General features: G+C 45.9%; 2 protein-coding genes across 2 annotated transcripts; one reads left to right on the top strand and one right to left on the bottom strand.

Annotated features, from left to right (window-relative positions):
• The first annotated feature begins 108 nt into the window (after nt 1-108).
• On the top strand, nt 109-7087 carry LOC139061232 (uncharacterized). The gene is made up of 3 exons (XM_070540916.1): nt 109-294; nt 1834-1966; nt 6847-7087. The coding sequence occupies exons 1-3, from the start codon at nt 192-194 to the stop codon at nt 6989-6991; spliced, it is 381 nt and encodes a 126-aa protein (XP_070397017.1). The 5' UTR covers nt 109-191; the 3' UTR covers nt 6992-7087.
• Nucleotides 7088-9863: 2776 nt separating this feature from the next.
• Nucleotides 9864-18950, bottom strand: LOC139046933 (uncharacterized). The gene is made up of 3 exons (XM_070520866.1): nt 18821-18950; nt 13404-13496; nt 9864-10217 (listed from the first exon to the last, which is right to left on the bottom strand). The coding sequence occupies exons 2-3, from the start codon at nt 13443-13445 to the stop codon at nt 9927-9929; spliced, it is 333 nt and encodes a 110-aa protein (XP_070376967.1). The 5' UTR covers nt 13446-13496; nt 18821-18950; the 3' UTR covers nt 9864-9926.
• Between the last annotated feature and the right edge of the window lie 1056 nt (nt 18951-20006).

Here is a 20006-nt window from a genome sequence, read left to right as displayed (position 1 = left end):
CCTTCAAACTCGTCTCTTTCACCGCAGCGCACGGCCAAGCTTAATTCCTTCCATAGCGATGCTCCCATATGTTCTATTCATACACAGAAAGGGAGCTGCCTCCGCTGCGATGGCTATACACCGTATAGGAAGCCTCGCGTGCAGATATGTGAGAACTCGCTCGTATATCCAACGGCGCGTACTCGCCAGAGATGCTGCCGGCGACCGCCTACCACATTGCACTGACGCTGGCGGCAGCTTACGCGACGCCCGGTGACGGAACGAATGGCATCATAGCAGTGAGCGTGGATGAAGGTAAGCCGAATGCTGCCACTCCATCTGAACTAAACGCTAGTTTGCTACAGATAACAAGGAGACTGCTCAAAACACGAATGATGCGGGGCGCGAGTCGGCAAGGATTCGAAGAATAATGCCGCGCACGACCAATAAAACGTAGTTCATGTATAGGTGCCACGGCAGTTCCCGGTCCGCAGTGACCATATTAGGGCACTTTTCGCGCGGCTTTTGTACCTCTATGATGACGGATAAACAGCGCACAAAATGGCGTAGGCCAAGAAAAGAACAGACGTAACAGGCGCTGTCGGTATCTTATCATCGGTGAGAGAGCAGATATGGGATTCTGACCTTGCACGCATAGGAGGAAATCGTACGGTGCATATCAGGCTAATTGGAGCTTAGTGGGAAATGTCTTCGAGCTTCAGTGGGCAAACATTTGCTTATGATGGCAATAAAAGAAAAAAAATATGCTATTGATTTAGTGCATTATATATGCACTTGTGGTGGGTCAATCTTACCGTGAGCAGACAGACCAATGCGTTGCTAAACTGCTCGGAAATTCCTGAAAAAGAAGAGCATTCATGCGATCAAGGTGCGTGTTTAATCATGGCAATTATGCAAATACTAGATTACATTCCTGTAATGTCAAATTCTCCTTACTGTCAGTGTTGCCTTGATAAGGGAGGAAATGCGGGCGGCGACACGCCCCTCGAAATTCTCGCGCAAGCTCTGTAATGTGTGGTTCGTGTTAAGAGGATTTTCTTTTTGTTTCCCGCGTTATTGGAAGCGCCCCCCCCCCCCTATTTCGACTGTGGGGTGGGGGGGGGTGGAAGCAAGTGTCTCCTTTCCGGCCGGTAAATATGCATATATAACACTCATAACCAGCATAGAAGCCATTCAAAATCGTGCAGCGCGTTTCATCTTGTCAAATTACTCCCGACATGCTAGCGTTACCTCAATGAAAACAACACTTAACCTGCCAGAACTTTCTTTCCGTCGTAGATGCTTCCGCCTTTCGCTATTCCATAAAATCTATCACCACAACCCTTTGTTGAAAGAACAGATTATCACCCAACCGTCATACATATCATCTCGCTCTGACCACAGTTTCAAAGTTGGTGTGCCGTCTTCACGTACTAAACTTTGTAGTAATGCATTCATCCCTAGCACAAGAAAAGATCATACCATCATACCAGCCATCATACCGACACCTTCAAAACCAGCATTCATGAAACGCCACGCTGAATATGTCTTTGTATCTTGCACAACTTTTTTTGTTATGTTCACCCACTCCTTCCTGTAATGCCTTCGGGCCTTGAAAGTATTTTAGATAAATAAATAAATAAATAAATAAATAAATAAATAAATAAATAAGTGATTGCTGACCGAACTGGTTCAATAACCGCACTTGTAAAGAATTGTTCTCGATTTGAATGAGATAAAGCAAGTGTTTTTTTTTTAAATAATCATTGATCACTGAATTTTAAACAAAATTTTGTTGTCTGCAAAGTACTGCAAAAGCATGACAGTTTACGGCGCACTTCACTCTTTTGGAAGGATACTGCGTACTGCACACGACAGCGAGCAAGAACGAAGTCGTGAGGATTAAGGACAAGGAAATCTTTGGTGGCATCGACCCTTGCATGTCGTTCGTGTGCTTGGCCGAGAAACAGGTGGTCGTCGCCGAAGGGTGAGCAACCTTTTTAAAGGCACTTGAGTAGCACTTGCGGAAACCTGCTCGCAGAACCCGACGGAGCAGATGATTACAGAGACAGCGCACATTGCCGAGAACGATATACAGGCGTAGGCGTTACACTGTCCTTAACTTTTTGTGGACTTCGCGCCGTAGGTAAACCGTTTGCCGTGCTACTTCGCAAATGTCCGTGCTCCGGATCAGCCCTCTGGGCCACGTATCCTCTGAGCCTGCTGCCTATGGAGCGTATGATATGCGCCTTGAGTGGCACAAAAATGTTCAAATAAGCTGTACATCGCTATGATTGCGAATTAAGAAGCCCGAAGAACTGTGTAGGCTTCCAGTTGTCAGTAGTTCACGAAAGAAACATCCGACATGCGATGATTCCCCGTCTATCGATCTATTTCTTTTTTTTTCTCGTCTCGTGATAACAAAAGGAGTTTAACTTTACTCCACTATAGTTATACCCGTGAAACCTTATGTATTTTTTTACGCTGTGTTTAGACCGTGCTCAGGCTTCACTATTACGCAAGCGATGCTAAACGTGCACATCTTGTTTATTTTTCGGTTCTCATTGGTTGACAGCTGTGTGTGCACCTTTGTACGAGTGCGCTCTAAACAGTTATATATGTAAAACCCCCGTGCTTGTCATGTGACCTGCTTTATTTCCCTACGTCTGTGTGACCCCCCGTCCCCCATTTTTTGAATTTCTGATAGGCTCTGTGGGTACGTGATAAGTTAAATAAATAAAAACTGGACTGGGAATATTTCTTTCTTTATTTCTGCCTTTCTTTTCTCATTTATATGCACGACCTGTGCAAGTTCCTCTAAATTACTAACTAAATTAACAAGCCTGGTGTCACGCGCGCCCAAGTAAACACGAACACATTTCACTCGATGACCGCGGGAACTCGCTGTCAGGACGCTGGAGTGAGCAAGCGAGGCAGCAGCAGCGAGCGAATTGACCTTCGTGCTGCGTCTCGCGTCAACGCGAACTAAGCCGTGAAAACAGCGCGCGGCGGACTCCGGCCCCGTCGCAGATGGCTTTCAATAGAGACGTTTACCTTGTACGCTATTCCGGTAAACGGGAGCGGTTTGGGCGGATTACCGGATGGTCGGGGCGTAAACGTGAGCGGTGAAGCCGCCTGGTGTTGTAGAGCTCGACCAGACAAACGCATAGCTAAAACTGCAGTAACTCACCACATCCTGCTTCGCCACTCGTGCAAATTTTTGGCAGCGGCGTAATTGTGAACACGATTACGCCGCTGTCGTAAATTTACGCCAGCAGCTAAGCAGAATACAGTAATATTAGCTCTGTGTTTGTGTGGTTGAGCTTTGCGCCACCAGCTGGCGCCACCGATCGGGCCGCTCACCTCGACGCCCCCGCTAAACCGGAAAACCGCCCGCGCTTGCCCGAATACCGGACACGCTAAAGGTCTCTAATATACAGCGGCATGAAGTACAACGCGCCCCACACCCTATACCCTGCCCCCGGAGCTTGTTCCGTCGCGCTTCCTCCCCGCTTTCCTCGCTCGCGTGCGCGAGATCGAGCCGCTATCGCCAGCTCACCTTCGCACGATTTCACTCGCACATACATCGCACGGCGCGCGGGGATGATTTTATAGCCCCTGGATTTCATACATAACCTCACCGCGACGGTATAAATGCGCCCGGTGTGCCCATACGGTTGCTTTCGCAATAAAACAGCAGGGGGGAAGCGGGGTTGGGCCACGAACGAATATCGTCTGTATAGTTTGCCAGTAAATTAGGGTTACAACCACGTCCCTAACAATGCGCTGATAGAAAGGAAGTCGGGGTTCCCTATAAAGTAATTATTGCAGTTGCCAGTCTGCCCGAGGTAGGCTTTTCCGCGAGAGATCGAGTGTGGTATTGTGAACGACGCCAACGGCGCAAGAAATACAACGGTTTCGATGCTTTACAGAGCAACTAGCAGTAGTTATCCTAACTGCCAGGAAGGCAGTTAGGATAAGTCTAGATAGGATAAGCATCTCAGTTGCGGTGCGCGATTTTTCACGTTTTTCGTTGGTAGAAAAAAAAACAACGTCCATCATTAAAGACTTTGGCAATTTTGTTGAAGCGGTGAGATAGTTCATGAACATATGGCATGACTGAAACTTTTCTGCCGTTTTTTTTTCTTTTCACCAATTAAGTCAGTTTCACTTGAAGGACGGGATTTTACCCTTTTGATAAGTCTCTCAGACGCCAACGCCAGCACAAGAGCAGGAAAACGTACGTCTTTGAGACGGCCGACTGCTCCTGAAAGCTGCCGTAAACTGTGTGGGCACGCGACTTCGTGAGGGCTCAATATAGAGAATTTAAAGCAACGGAATTCTTTATCATCTTCGAATGGCCCAACGAATGACTTAAAACAGATTTTTTTTTACCTAGGAGCAAAAGACCAGCACAGATGTTCTGGTTGAAAAACAAACTACCTAAGTCCAGAAGAAGAAGAAGAAACTTTAGTAAAGAATAGTCCGGCAGTTCTTGATGTGGTGGCCTCAGGTGACGGCTCGAAGTTCTTGGACTCGAGCGGCATCTTCGGCTTGTCGGACGGCCCAGAGCTGAAACTGATTTTTTTTTGGACGACTCACGTGTGTAATTTAAACCGAAAACTCTCTTTGGGTGTCTTCATTAGGTTGACATGGTGAAAAGAGTCACTGTAGCTCCTAAACACAACCAGATAAACGTCTAAAAAGGTATCAACGGTTACTAAGCGACTGTCTACGGGGGCAACCTCATCACTGTGTTCACTGATGCCCACCTTCGCAGACATCGTCAACTAGTCATGTGGGAGAGAACAGAATAAATCGGATACGTCTAGACTTATAGCATTACAAGAACCTGTGCTATCAGTAAGCAAGAAGTAAAAAAAGCTGGAGGACGCTTAAGCTTCGCCTTCAAGAGTGGAACGCGACAGGCGTTCCCGTCGACCCGCCAAGGGATGTGAGACAATGGGCTTCGGCGCAGCGACTACGCGCCCCGCATCGGACGCGGTGAGCGTCGAGCAACGCAGCGTTCGGCGCGGCAACGAAATGTGCGCCTGAGCAAGCGACGCACGCCTGAGCCTTAGAAGAGCTCGTTTCTAAGGCAACACCGCATTCACTAGAGGCGCGTTTGTACCGCTTTGAAGCATGGAACTCGTGGCTCAGTGGTTAAAAGAAAAGGGTTTATTTGTTCCGTGGGGTACTCATTGTTTATTATGCAAAAAACCAGAGACAATTGAGCATGTGTTTTTAGATTGCTGGGGTGGAGTGTTCTTCTGGGACATCTTACAGAGAACCTTGAAAAAAGAGTTGCCATTAAGTCCGCACGGAATCCGTTATCTCACGGTCGAAAACGACGATGGTGTGCCTTTCGATCTGGTTATGCTCCTGGGCCTGCACAGTATATGGCGAACTCGGACTGCTGTACACAATGTGGATATTGACGCTAGACCGGTTCGGGAATATTTTTGCGAATCGGTGTCCCATTTTGTCGAAGTGCAGAAGGTGCAGTCGTATGTACCAGAGTGGGTTCCAAGATTAGAAATGTTGTTGCAGATGCCGAGATACTGATGGCTTGTAGTCAGCAAACAGCTGACGGTTCTCGGTACTATTATCTTGTTAATCTGTTCCTCTGATCTCGTAAACTCTGTGAAAAGCGAGGCAATAAAGAAAAAAAAACTCGTGGCTCAGTGGTAGCGCCTCCGTCTCACACTCCGGAGACCCTGGTTCGATTCCCACCCAGCCCATCTTGCAAGTTGTTTTTTATTCATGAAGGGCCTGCTGGGATTTATCGCTCACGGCCAACGCCGCCGACGCCGACACCGGCGCCGACGACACCGGCTTTTCTGCGACACGAGCTCCTTAACGCTGTCGCGTTAAAACTTAACCAGAACTGGACACTCTAAAAGGGTCTGCGAAACTTGCAGAAACCTTTCATGTACAGAAGATACGCGATGACTGCCTTTCGGAACCGTCTATCTCTTTGTTAGATTATAAGACGCCGTTGCTTGGTGATCTGCTACATGTAAGTTGATGGCATACGCACCCAGATGGTGTCTTTCTTTCGTGCGTTTTAGAGTGCAGCTCTCTAGGCATCCCGTTCCTGCGTTGAGCGTCGGCGTCCTCCGGCGTAACGAGCGAAGGAGCACAGAGCGAAAGAGCGAACGCGGAGCGGAGCAGGAGGTGAATGACGTCTTTAATCTTGAGCAGGTCAGGCTGCTCTGTGCTGATGTATGACATGGATGATCATCTGTTGTGATTAGACAATGTGCGCCACGGCTCTGTTTTATTTCGATGTTTCCGCGCAGAAAACTTCTGCCCGGGTAATCCTTTTGTCCAGTAAAGCTTAGTTGAAGCTCGGGGATTGTCCTCTGCGCATTTTTTCTTTGTCCCGCCCGTCCTTAAACGCGCCAATTTAACCATCTTTCATCAAGCCAGCCACAAACTAGCCCATCTGAGTCTCGTAATTGGGAATTCCCTCTCCGCTGCTGCCGCTCTTTATCACGCCAGTGTTTTGACAGCGAGTGTCCGCGGTCATCGAGTGAGATGTGTTCATGTTTGCCTCTGGGTGCGTGACACCGAGCTCGTTGATTTAGTTAGTCAGCGAATGTTAGTAAACGAAAGTAAGCATTTTCATAGATCAACAAAACTACTAACCTTACTTCGTATAGCTGCTTATTAATTGGTTATCGCAATCAAATGCTTCGCCTTTCGGGCGTCACTGCGACTTCTTTTAGTGTTGCCGTCGTTTTCCGTGCTGATTCAAAGAGTGTGTTGTCTAACGTGCCTTTACGTATGTGTGTTGTTCTGCCTGCGCTAGGAGACGTCGTCGGAGATGGTGTCGGTCGCACACTAACCCAATCTCAAACGCAGGTGCGTTCCAGTCGAAACACGAGGGGCACAGTGCAAAACAGAGCCCGGAAGGGAAGCTCCGTTTCCTGCCTGCTGTCCAATACCTTTGTGTAGCCCCGAACCCACAACTTTGGAACCAGCAACCGAAGGTGCCTGGGAAGATTAAACCCGTGCAGGCGGGGAGCCTAAAGTGACGTTGGCTTCCAGTACTTTCGGCTGGTATACCGAGAGAGCTTGAATAAAAGGACTGTCAACAACTCAACGAGTAGTTTTTTTTAAATATCAGTAGCCTGGGAACGGTACTTGCCTTCTTAAAGGAATACCAAAGAACAACGGTAAGTTGTTTCAGTTTGGTGTCACACTTCTTCAAGTCTCGATTTGCGTTCATTTGTCGGGGGAAAAATGTGATTAGCAGGTCGGGAAAATGACGGGTTGTTAACAGGAAATGCAAATATTTCTTCTTTTGAATTTCGCGCACGAGCTACACTCGTGGTATATTGTGACGAAGTAATGCATTTCAAAATATTTTGGCGCGTTTGGGTCATTTTATCGGCCGAGCCAAAAGAAAGTCGCGGTTTCACCCGGAAGGCAAAGCGTCGATTGCGATAGAAAATTAGTGGACAGCTATACGAAGTGAGGATAGTAGTCTTATCGTCCTTACAAGCTTGCAAATATAGGCATACTAACTAAATTAACAAACATGGTGTCACGTGCGCACAAGCAAACCTGAAAACATCTCACTCGATGACCGCGGAAACTCGCTGTCAAAATGCTGGAGTGCGCAAGCGCGGCAGCAGCAGCGAGCGAATGGTCCTGCGTCTTTAAAATTTGGTCCCCATCTTTAAAATATCTGATAGGCTCTGCGGGTATGTGATAAGTTAAATAAATAAAAACTGGACTGGGAATATTTTTGTCTTCATTTTTGCCTTTCTTTTCTCATTTATATGCACGATCTGTGCAAGTTCCTCTAAATTACTAACTAAATTAACAAGCCTGGTGTCACGCGCGCACAAGTAAACATGAAGACATCTCACTCGATGACCGCGGGAACTCGCTGTCAAGACGCTGGAGTGCGCAAGGGCGGCAGCAGCAGCGAGCGAATGGTCCTTCGTCTCGAACTAAGCCGCGGAAAAACAGCGCGCTGCGGACTGTCCCCGTCACAGATGACTTTCAAGATGCCGGCCCGGGCGGGCGTGCGCGCGGCCGCCCCGTGCCGTCCAAAACAAAACGTCCCCCCCCCCCTTCCCCACTTCCCTACCGTCGTCCCGGAGCCTCGAGCGCGACGGAAGACGGCGCGCTTCCTTCGCACGCATTCACTCGCACATACAGCATACGGCGCGCGGCGACGATTTTATCGTCCTTGGACTTTGTGCGGAACCTCACAGCGCCGCTGACGGCAGAAATTCGCCTTGAGTGTATATATAATTGCTATCGCAATAATAAGGTGACGCTCATGGGAGGATCGTGGTGTAACTTTACATATATAATTCGCACACACGTACGCACAAACACACGTACATGCGCGCACACACAACACGCATGCACAAAAACGTCGTGATAAAGAGAGGCCCTTTCACCAAGTACACACACAAAGACTGCGAACAGTCAGACCGCGTTCTAAACCATCACAACACAGTTTATGCACGTCGACAACACTGTAAACCATTGCTAATCGTCGTATCCAAGCAAGGAAAATCGCCGCACGTGTGTGCGGTATACCACATGTATTGACTCCGGCTGGCCCATGCACATTGGTGCGGTGTACTTGATAGCTGCCACTGTTGCATGGTAGCAGTTTCGTGCCAATTTCTTGGGCGTAGAAAGTAGTGGAACAGAATAAAAGCATGGCGCTGGCTACGCTTGGTTCTTCACTTCAACAGCTCATTATTTCTTTAAATGACAGAGAATATACGCGCTCTGCCAGACGCTTCTTTTTATGCGGAACACTTAAAAATCTGCCATACCGATAGGCCGCTGCCTCTGTTTTGGAGATAGGCTACGCGGAGGCGAATATTAGCAGTAAGAAAATTTTCTGTGAGCATTTCGCTAATGAACTAAAATTGAAGCGTATAGGGACGTAGGTGAATAGCCAAAATTGAGGAGGTCTGTTTAGCGTACGCGAGCGCGTCAGTCAGTGAAGTAGTGACCTCACGTCTGCTAAGCATAAATCGGAAGACATGGCACCACATTGGAGAAAGTCTGAAAAATCTGCTAGGTAATGTCTGGGCGTACTAGTCAAGATTGTCCCGAACTGACAAAGACACGCTTTTCTGTAAACTGTTAACTGGAACGCGAATGCATTTCGTAGCACATTTTAAGGTCGCATAATAGTTTTCTGATTTTTCGTAAGCAGACGTGCGTTTGGTTCTCGGCCGGCCACAGCAAGCAAGGGGGCCAAAGTGGGCCAAATGCAATTTATTGACCCTTGAATTTTGGGGTTTCATTTTACGTGCAAAAACTGTGGTTTGATCACGAGGCGCGCCGTATAATGGGAGACTCCGAATTAATTTTGACCACTAGGGGATCTTTAAAGGGCCCTCAATGCACGGGACAGGGGCGTCTTTTGCATTTCGCCCCCATCGAAACGCGCCCGCCGCGACCGGGCTTCGATCCCGCGACCTAAGCCACCGCGGCGGGTGAATACGCTTCATTGAAGTCCTTCCTTATTTTGCTTCATTAACGTGACATTACTAAATTCTTCTGGGATGTTGTAAAACGAACACAACGGTTTATTTTTTGGTTATGCAAAAAAAAGGAAGAAAATAATTTCGAGCAACTCGGAAGCAGTTTCAACAGAAGCAGTTTCAACGTTCTTTTGGTATGGTTCTCACATTACTATCTGACGTCTTTGAACGTGGCGGGACAGAAACGGGAAAACGAAACTTTACGTCAGTGACACCCAAAGTCTTAAAACCGTGTTGAAGAACCCCTGGGGACATATAACTTCATCTGGAGCCCCGAACGCCGCCGTCGCTCATAGCCCCAGCGTTGAACTCCGTGCATCCAACAGTTCCAAGGTGTTTCCAATAAGATCGACATAACAAGCGAAAGTTTTATTCAGACCGCCAAGGAGGCTGCGCAGCAGCGCTTATTGCGGGAGGTCAGAGGCGCCCGCTGGCGGCAGTGCTCGCCAACGTCGACAGGGCCTTGGCCGTGGACGTCACGGCGTGCGCGACGTGGCGCTTCTTGTCCTTGGGGTACAGGTAGAGCCAGAACGTGGCCACCGACCCGAAGATGGTGCCGAACCAGAGGACGAGTATGAGGAAGAGCGCCACGCGGGGGACCAGGGCCCCCGGCGGTGGCCTCGGGGCTTCCTCGATGAAGTAGACGATCTTGCGGCCGCCGCCCGCCGACTGGCTGCTGGGCGACACGATGACCCGCGCCCCGTACATCTGCGACGTGCAGAAGCGACGGTAATGACAAAAAAAAAGGGCAATCCGGTCGGGAAGCATCGACAGTGATGGCCAAACATATAGAGGTAGCTTTTATGGAATTCTCTGGAATTCTTTTGAGTGCCGCGTGACGGCCTAAAAAAGGATGACGCTCGCAGGACGCTTACGATCGTGTAATACGGATCTTTAAGCGTTAGATGTGATGTGGGTATAGGGACCATAATGCAGGTTAGCCTTCTCGCTCTCGAGCTCGGCGAATCGCTTGGAGGTCGCGTGGCCCTGCTTCATCCGTGACATTTCGGGGTAAATGATCTTTCATAACGTTTTCGATTGAAGTACTGCTTTCCAACGTCTGAATGAAAGCTGGATTTCTGAACATACACTGGCGCAGCTGAAGGCGGCATGCCGAAGACGGCATGAGGACAGTGGTATGGCGTGACAACTGTGTGGCGACTTGCACTTGTGCTGTGGTCTCACGCGGCTCCAGCAACACGATATTCTTTTTTCTTTCTTCTTTTCTTTAATGCGAGGGGTAATGCCTCAGGTTATACAGGGGTATGGGATGCGGGCGAATAAGGATGATTAAATGAATGAAAAAATATTTGGCGTGGTGCCTGCGCCCGAGCAGTGTATAGTGGCTAGGATTATGTGTCGAAAGTCTCGCTGCTAGAACTTTCTATTAGTTGATAGCTATAAAAATGAAACGAGCCTGAATGTTAAAAAAAATATATAAATAACAGGCTGCCTAGACTATTGAATAAGCTTATTCGGAGAAGGGACTTTTCTTACAGCTCACCAGCTTTTCTACAGCTATACCAAGTAATAAGAAATTAACCTATTTTCTCAATGAATTGTGCCTTATCACTCGACGGAAACTAAACTGACATTCTCTTTGCGTTAGTTTAATTTGCGGCTTTTTCATTGTGCCTTTTTGATTTGTTTTTATTCATACTTGTATATTTCCCTTAGTCCATATTTTCCTTGTCCAAGACATTTTTGTGTATGTGTAAATATGTTATGTGTTTTTTTTGAAAGATTGTGCTTTCGTCTATATATATTACAATTTTTACCCATGTGCCTGCATATCACTATAGTAGTAGTAAACGAGCGAAGAAGGGGAACTTAGGGGCTTGATTTCGCGAATCGTGACCACATAAAGACTAGAATAACATCAGGGAAACTAGCTTTTGTTGAAATCGGGATGCAGAATATAACGAAGAAAAGGGAAATGAAAGTGGACGAAAAGATAACATGTCGTTGGTGGGAACCGAACCCACAACCACCGTATTATTATTATTATTATTATTATTATTATTATAGTAGTAGTAGTAGTAGTAGTAGTAGAAGTAGTAGCAGCGGTAGTAGGGGTGGTGGTGGTAGTAGTACTAGTAGTAGTTTAGTAGTAGTGCAGTATTAGCAGCACTACTCTCAGTAGTGGCACTCCTGCTGCGGCTGGTATACCACCACCACCGCTACTACTGTCTGTGGTGTAGCCACAAATTTTTTTCGGGGTGGGGGGCACTCACTAAATAGAGGAGGGTGAGGGAGAGGAGGGGCTGGGGCCGCATACCAAAGCTTAAAAACGGGGGGGGGCACGTGCCCAATTTGCCCTCCCCCCCGCCCATCGTCTACGCCACTGACTACTACGTTCCCACGTGTTAGTGCTCACTGAGCAGTGCACAGGTAATTATTGTTCCAAACCTTTACTACAACTAGGTAGCTGCTTTATTAGCGATAATTTTATTAACACACTTTCAGATAGACATCTAAACAAAACCAGCCGGTCTCAGTAAGATGTGAACATCAAGTGATCAGCAGATGCCTCTTCTTTTCTTGTGAATAGACAATGTAAATAATAATATTGCTACGGGGTAGTATTCCCAATGACAAAGAGCCGCGCAGGAAGAAGACGAAGACGACGATTGGAAGCTAGCGCGGGCTGTTGCCTCTTGGTCAACTGCGGCGTATTGCCTTGTAAATATACTTGTAAATATCTTTTCGTCGGTGTCTTCCTACGTAACAATATAATAATAGGGATCCATAGCATGCTTGCCCACACAATTCGCACTGCGAGGAGGGCATGTACAAGGCGCTGTTCATCCGTATTCGGATTATCAGAAACAGTAAAAAAAGTTGTTGCACGTTGGTTACAGAGGCGTGTGCTTTCCTCGCCGGATGATGACGCGAACTTTAGTGGCACCTCAGTGCTGCTCAGTGAAAGTAATAATCGGTTACATTTGGTGAATTGTGCCTTCAATCACTCAGAGCATGACCGACTGCCTGAAGTGTGTGCACATATTGACGTAATTTCTAAAAAAAAAAGAAATGTTAGTTCTAAGTTACCACTGTTAAATTGTTCTTCCTTTGAACTTTTAAATGTCTCGTAAAAAATATGTGCCAAAGGTTTCGAATTCTGTCCGTGTTACCTAACTGCGTTCTTCCACATCAGGTTGTCATTCTGAAATAAGGCCGCGAAGAAAGATACATTTTCATTTTTGAGTGAGTTATTACTCGGGAATTTTTAGGTAATATAACTACGCTGGAATGCATAGAAATGTAATAATGGAGTGTCATTTTTTAATTCTTTGTTCTCACTGTTCTATTCCTGTGCAGTGTTTAGAGTTTATTTTGTATTACGCACTAGACCTGGAGGAATATATACCTTCCGTTTCCCGAGCGAATCCGCCTTTGATGCTATGACTGCAGTGGATCAGAAAGCCGTAATCAGGCAAATGAGAACATTTGTTTAGAGCGATTAGAGGTTCATCGGCCATCGGCCAGTTAAGGCAAAGATTGCTTGAAATATGCACCCCGACATCAACTCTACGTAGTCAACCGATGCCTGTCAAGTTATTCCAAGAAATGTATTCCGTGCGCACTTACACCATAACCCTATTTTAGCGCATGCTTAAGAGGACGAAGCTCAAGCAGTTAGGCCAAGACAATAAGCGAGACAAGTGCTCATGTTACTTTTCGACATAAGACTGTGTGGTTTGCCGTGTTTTACTGCCGCAATAGCCGTGTTTTACGGCCGCAATAAAAGCTATGTGGACTAAACCTCGAGCACTAACTCAAGCTAACCTAGCCTAACCCGGCCTTGGTTAACGTAACACAATCAAACCTAGCCTAAACTAACATAACGTGCTCTAATCAGTAGTTTGGAGAGTCGGCTGCCTCGTGTCTTACCTCGGGGCTCAAAAACCCTTCGCCCGTCGCCAACGTATGCATCTTTCTTCAACGGTCTGGCGTCGAGAGGGATAACTTGTGAACGTCAGGTGCCTGCAAGTGTTCGTACACAAGCTGTAACTATACTTGTGGCAATTTCGTGAAATCATCGGGTGAGACAAACATATAATACCGATGTTACACGGGCCACTTTCGATCACAGTAAAGCCCGGCCCGGATAAAATTTATCGATCGCGAATGGCTCCTTACCGCAAGCTGCGCAAAAGAGCCAATCACGTTGGTGGAAGTTGATGTGGATCGGGCTCGATTGTGGTACATAATATTTCCCCGTGTGCTTCGGTATGAGACGTATAGGAGAGAAAAGAAACAATGTTGACGCGCTTCTCAACCTGGAAATATTTTTTGAAGGTATGGGTTATTTAAGAACTTTGAAAGACGAGGAGAAGCAAAGACGAAGCGTGGCCTATACTTTGTAACGTTCCATTTTATTGCCTGCTCTTTTCTTCTCACCACCTGTTGCGCTGAGGGGTCAATTCCAGCGATAACGGCAGCAAGGTGTCGTCAGTGCTACGTTCGAGCCAAGGAAACAGGACGAAAAGAAGGGGAAGGGAACCGAACGCTCAGAAAAATAAAGTCTCCAGGAGGGTAAGCAAGCAAGAAAAATTTCGAAGAAAGAAACGAAGCACTAGACCAGTGGTTTTCAATACGCTTGTTCCTTTGCTTGAGTTCAGAAGTAATTTATTTGAGAATGATGGTCCATCAACTATATAGTAGAGTAGATAGATGTTTTGCTGCGATTTGAAAAGTCGTGACAATGTAAGAAGACAGTCGAGGAATTATTTTTTGCAGACATATAACGCTGCCTAGTGGCATTGTCATCCCTCATGTGGTTCTGTAGCAATCAGATCGATTCAACCTTTAGTTTCCAATAAAACATCGAATGGTCATTTTGCGCCAAAAGCTACAAGTAACTTGGCTGTGGCCCAAAAGACTCTGCATGGCAGTAGCGAGGAACTACTTACAACACTCAATTCATGTCTACAAGACAGTCTACATACACGCATGTAGAATACATTCTAATAGATTATACACAGGATACTGTCAAAAACCACAATGGTTTTAGCAGCGTAGCATTCAAACTTCTACAACATGTACACACCGAAACATGCTACAGAAACTGTAAGGAAGGATACCTTAGCATGAAGAGTTAAAAAATAGTCATATTGAACAAATTGCCGGCGAAAAGAAATTACCATCGAGTAGAAATTGTCAAGGTGTATAAAGCTATTACCGGGAGGTCAGTGTCATTCCTGGTAAGGCAAAGAACAGCTCAGCAGAAAATAGCGAGCTTACAGTACTAGTGCGAACAGCTCATCGAAAATACTAAGAGTAATAATAATAAAGAAGAAGAAGCTTTAGGGACTTAGTCGAGCAGATATTATTGAGTTTCATGTTCAAACCTAAACACTGAATCATTTTCGGCAGTTGGCGGCACGGCCAGAGACGGCACTAAACGATTCATTTTGTTAGTGCCAGGTGCGTCAATATGTCACGATATTTTCAAGTGGTGCCATGGACCACGAATATTAAATGCGAAAGCACCCGCGCACGTAGATTTAGGTGCACGTTAAAGAACCCTAGGGGGTCAACATTTTCGGAGTCCTCCACTGCAGCGTGTCTCATAATCGCAAAGTGGTGTTGGCACGTAAAACCCCGTAATTTAATTTTAATTTTTACGGACCACGAATATTCTTCGGCACGAGACGGTTCGTGGGTGTGGCAGCTCTGCTGGAAATACGGAGAATTTTTCCGGTTCTTCGTGACTCTGGTTCGCAGCGCAAGGTGGTGATCTGATCTACGCACACCTATAACCCCTCAAACTTCGTAAAGTAGCGCCAGAAGAATGCCGCCTCCTCCTCGCGCGCTCTGGCTGAGGCCGCAGCCGCGTCGCTATTGGCCCAATAGCATCACGTGGGCCCTCTCGCCTTGCTTCAGCGCCATTTTTGCTCGAGAAGCGTCTACGGAGTGGCGAGGAGCGCATGTTGGCGCCGTTGCTACGCTCGAGCAGTGTAGGTGGCGCCACGGTCGAGGAGGGAGCGTGAAGGAGAGGAGAAACGAGGAGAAGTGAAGGCGGAGGAGGAGAGTGTCGCCATTTTACGAAGTTTAAGGGGTTTTATGCACACCGTCACCCTCCCATTGACAGAAGCAACCTGTGCGCTTTTTTGTGACAGAACGATAGTTTGTGAGAGAATGAACCTGTGCAATGCACGAAAGTATCGAAATAGGTCTGTATACAGGCCTATTTCGATACTTTCGTGCATCGCACTGAAACTTGAGCCGCATATTTTTCATGTAATGCGAAGCTTCATTGAGACGCATAATCTCTGATCGCCAAACTAATATGGATTTACCCCCGGGCGCGGCACTAGTTTAGCGTTAGATGAACTAACTGATTTCCTTAATAATGCTCTTGAAAACAACGAATTTGCTTGCGCATCATATTTAGACGTATCACAAGCTTTTGATACCGTGAACCATGATGTTCTACTTTGTAAACTTATAGCTATGGCTTCCTAGGGCCTTTCTTATCTTTCCTTGAAAATTATTTGCATGGTCGATCTCAAGTTGTAGTAATCGGAAATATTAAAACGTAGACCGACACAGTTGTCCAGTGGAGTTCCTCAGGGATTGATCTTAGCAGCCCTTTCATTTAGCTTATATGTTAACGATCTCACTCAATCCATTCTTCATTGCCAAGTTTTTCAGTACGGCGACGACGCGCTTCTAGTATCCCGTTATGCTAATTATGACCAAGCCGTAGCCGAATTACAAATTGACATTGTAAATGTCATGAGCTGATACTGTAATAACTTAATTTCTATCAATCAAAATAAAACTAAACTCGTATGTTTCCACAATCTCCTGAAACGTATTCCTGTCATCATTCCTTTGTGTCTTCATTATCCTCATTGAAATACTTGCATCTGCTCTCCTATTCCATACAATTGAGGTGTCAAATATCTGGGTGTTCATATTGATTACAGCATGTCTTATGACAATCATTTGGCGAACGTTTGTGAACGGCTGCGCAAAATAGAGTGTTTGCTATACTCTATCAAAGCATTATGCCCAATTTATATTAGAAAAATGATAGCGCATATGCATTAGGATACGATGTGCTGCGCTATGGAATTTGTTCTTTTTACCTTTCTTCAGTGTCTTGGAGCAACAAGATTGATTGCTTACTAAAATCCAATTCGTGCCGTGATATATGGTGTTCCAATTCCCAACAATTCTAGTCTGTTTCTCTGCTCCCGCACGCCTTCGTTCAAGTCGTTATTTAAAGAAAGTGTTATTCTCACGTACCCGTGGAATAACGAATTTCACCTCTCATATATCCCTGCCCGAACATTGCGTCCAAGAGATCATTTCATTTTGCCCAGAGTGCGGACTAGAATGAGGGACGTGTTCGTGCTTTCTATGTTCCAAGTGTCCTAAGTGACCTCCCAGTTGGTGTGTTCTCTTTGGGCAGTCGAAAAGACGTAAAGTCTGTTATCTTTGATTTGTATGCTTGGTTTTTTCCCCCTTTTCTTCCTGCTTAGTCCAGTTAGTTTCTTGATGTAAACCGAAAGCGGTGTATGCTCTGACTTGTCCCTTGCTGTCGAGCACTGTCCTACAAAGCATCTGTTGGTTTGGGCAGGCCCATATTTGCACCCTGTAAATCCACAAATGAAGAGTGTATTTATTTATTTATTTATTTATTTATTTATTTATTTATTTATTTATTATTTATTTATTTATTGGGATATATAAGTTTCGTAAAAAGAACCGTCCCCGCAGGTAAAATATTGCATGCTATAAATTTAGTACCGCTGACCCCGTCTCCGTATTCTGTAGTGGTTCTTTCTTAAACTTACGCAATCTCAACACGCACGGCGCGTTGTATCTGTGCCTTTCTTGTGTGTCGACTTCCGCATACCAGTTATAGCTCCGTGGTATATTAACGTTCTGGCTATTTCGACTACTCCTTAGGTTACATCAATCAACGTACAACGACAAGCGCAAGTCTGTAGACTCCGATCTGCCGCGAAATTAAGGAAAAGTTAAAACCTAGACGCACGATGTGAAATCGAGTGACCGTACGTGTGCGAGTGTTCGACCAATGTTGAACAAACCCTTATTCTAGGCTGTGCGGTCCCGCTGCAATAAAATTATTATTATTATTATTATTATTATTATTATTATTATTATTATTATTATTATTATTATTATTATTATTATTATTCCTTTTTACTGACGGTCTGGGTCTCCAGACTTAGGCTCGTGATTCTATGTCGATCGGCTAAGCGTTACATCAATCAACCTGAAAGGGCTGAGAAAAATTTTGAACGCCAGAGCAACACAAATGTGGACCATGCGTGCGCGGAATGCTCCTGGAGCTGTAGTGTATGTGCTAAGCCCCTAAGACCTCTGGATGTCTCTAGACCTGCCAGAGGCTTCAAGGCAAAAGCCATGGCGCAGTTGCAACAGTGAGTGCTATCGCATTTCAGTGGCCGTGTCGTGATAGCGCTAAGCCTAAGCAGCAAAATCCTCTGTTTCTTTTTTCTTGCCGTAGGAGCGCTCGGACCAACTAGAACGCGTAGAGGTTTTCATGGCTTCTAAGCCTCTTCTATTTCGCAAGCTCACGACATCCATCTTTACCGCGCGTTCGAAACAGCATTTTTTTTTTCGGGCTGTCATTTCATTTGTTTTCGTCTTAATGTCATGTGTACGACAATAAGGTGCGCATGTTGGTAGAGCTATTCGTGGCACACAAAGGCACGTGCACAAAATACGCGGATACAAGGATAACGAGAAGGACAACACAAGGCACTGGCTTATACCAACTTAAATATCGCGCAGTGGTGACAAAATGAGGAGGGACGACGCCCAAAAGTGTACGCACGCTCACGGTTAAGGTAACGCAAACCCGCCAATCAGGAAGCTCGTAAAACAGAGGTTTCGAGCTCGTTGTGTTTCAGTTGCCTTTGCTCCTGTTCACGGCATTCCGCGCAGCGGACATTTTTCCAAAACGTGTAAGGTTTCTGACATTGAGCACAAACTCGATTTTCGTCGCCATAGTCACGAAAAAAATTTTTAAATGAATTCTGGGCTTTCACCTGCCAAAACCACAATCTGATTATGAGGCACTACGTAGTGGGAGACTTCAGAACACCCGAGGTTCTTTATCGCGCACCCAACGCGTGGTACACGGGCATTCTTGCCTTTCGCCCCATCGAAATGCGGCCGTGGGATTCGCTCCCGCGACCTCCTGCTTCGCATCGCAACGCCAAAGCCACTCGGCAACCACGGCGGGTAAAAACAAGAAATGAATAGATCATTCAGTTACATGCAAAGCAACACATTATGGAACCTACCTTGACACTCCGCGGGTGCCGACCTTGGGCCTGCGGTTGCTGTTATCCTTTCAAATAATGGCACATACCCACTATGAGCGATTGGCGCCTATTATTATTTATACAATAGAAATCAGATAACATATATGGAGGGTGTCCCAGCTAACTTTAGCCAGAGTTTAAGAACATGCCTGTGCCACGTACCTGGACAGAACCAAGGCAATGTTGTTTGTCGTCGCTTGCAGATACATTATTGTTTGCATTCCGCCTGATTAGATAATTAGTCTTAACTAATTAACTTCTCAAATATTATAGTTAGATGAAAAGTTTCAATGAGAAAATTTTAGAGCAACGAAAAAAAGAAAGACAAACTCCCGATATAGCTTTCTGTTGCTCAATACGTGCTACATAAAAGTGCATTTCCAAGCGTGAAAGAAGCCTGCAAATGCACGCAAAATTGCCGCGCGAATGGCCGCTCGAGGCGCTTTGCGTGTATTCGCGGGCTTCTTTTACACGCGGAAAAACACTTTTAAGCAGCGCCTACTGAGCAACAGAAAGCTGTATAGGGAGTTTTTCATGTCGCTCTACAATTTTCTCATTTATACTTTTCACCTAACTGCAATGTTCGAGAAGTTGATTAATTAATTAAGACTAATTAGCTAATTAGGCAGAATGCGAAAAATAATCTATCTTCAAGCGACGATAAACAGCATTGCCTTGGTTCTGTCCAACTGCGTGATATTCGAATACTTTTAAACAGTGGCTAAAGTTAGTTGAGACACCCCGTATATCTTAGCATTGATGAAGATATGTAAGCACCACTTGAAAGGATAAGTTGCGTGTTACAATGTTACAGATAAAGAACAACGACAAAATTGAAAGGAATATGGGAATATAAGATGCGTCAAGGCTAAAGAAAAGAAAGACCGCTGCATTACGAGACCTTGCATAATAACAAATAAATTGGCAGAAAAGCTCTCCTTTCTAGCGCTTGTGTTAGTGATTTTTCTAAAAACCGTAATTGTTGCCAGGCGTCTAAATCTAAGCAGGAACGCATTGCGGATGAACCGAGGGATCGAATGCCTTGGCCGTAATACGCGTGAGCCGTTAGACCTTGAAAGCCTTTAGAGAAAGAAGCACGCATGCAGATAAAAAAGCTGCGTGCTCTTCATGAAAGCATATCGCAAATTTATCCCGTCATCCGCAA

This window comes from Dermacentor albipictus, chromosome 6 (assembly GCF_038994185.2).
Source record: "Dermacentor albipictus isolate Rhodes 1998 colony chromosome 6, USDA_Dalb.pri_finalv2, whole genome shotgun sequence".
Taxonomy (NCBI): Eukaryota; Metazoa; Arthropoda; class Arachnida; order Ixodida; family Ixodidae; genus Dermacentor; species Dermacentor albipictus.
This window is presented reverse-complemented; position numbering and strand designations above follow the sequence as displayed.

Coding starts and splice junctions, on each gene's coding strand:
- LOC139061232 (XM_070540916.1), top strand. CDS start 192: ATGCTGCCGGCGACCGCCTACCACATTGCACTGACGCTGGCGGCAGCT. Junction 295..1,833: donor AGCAGTGAGCGTGGATGAAG/GTAAGCCGAATG, acceptor CTCTTTTGGAAG/GATACTGCGTACTGCACACG. Junction 1,967..6,846: donor CAGGTGGTCGTCGCCGAAGG/GTGAGCAACCTT, acceptor TCTCAAACGCAG/GTGCGTTCCAGTCGAAACAC.
- LOC139046933 (XM_070520866.1), bottom strand. CDS start 13,445: ATGCATACGTTGGCGACGGGCGAAGGGTTTTTGAGCCCCGAG. Junction 10,218..13,403: donor AAGGGTTTTTGAGCCCCGAG/GTAAGACACGAG, acceptor TGCACGTCGCAG/ATGTACGGGGCGCGGGTCAT.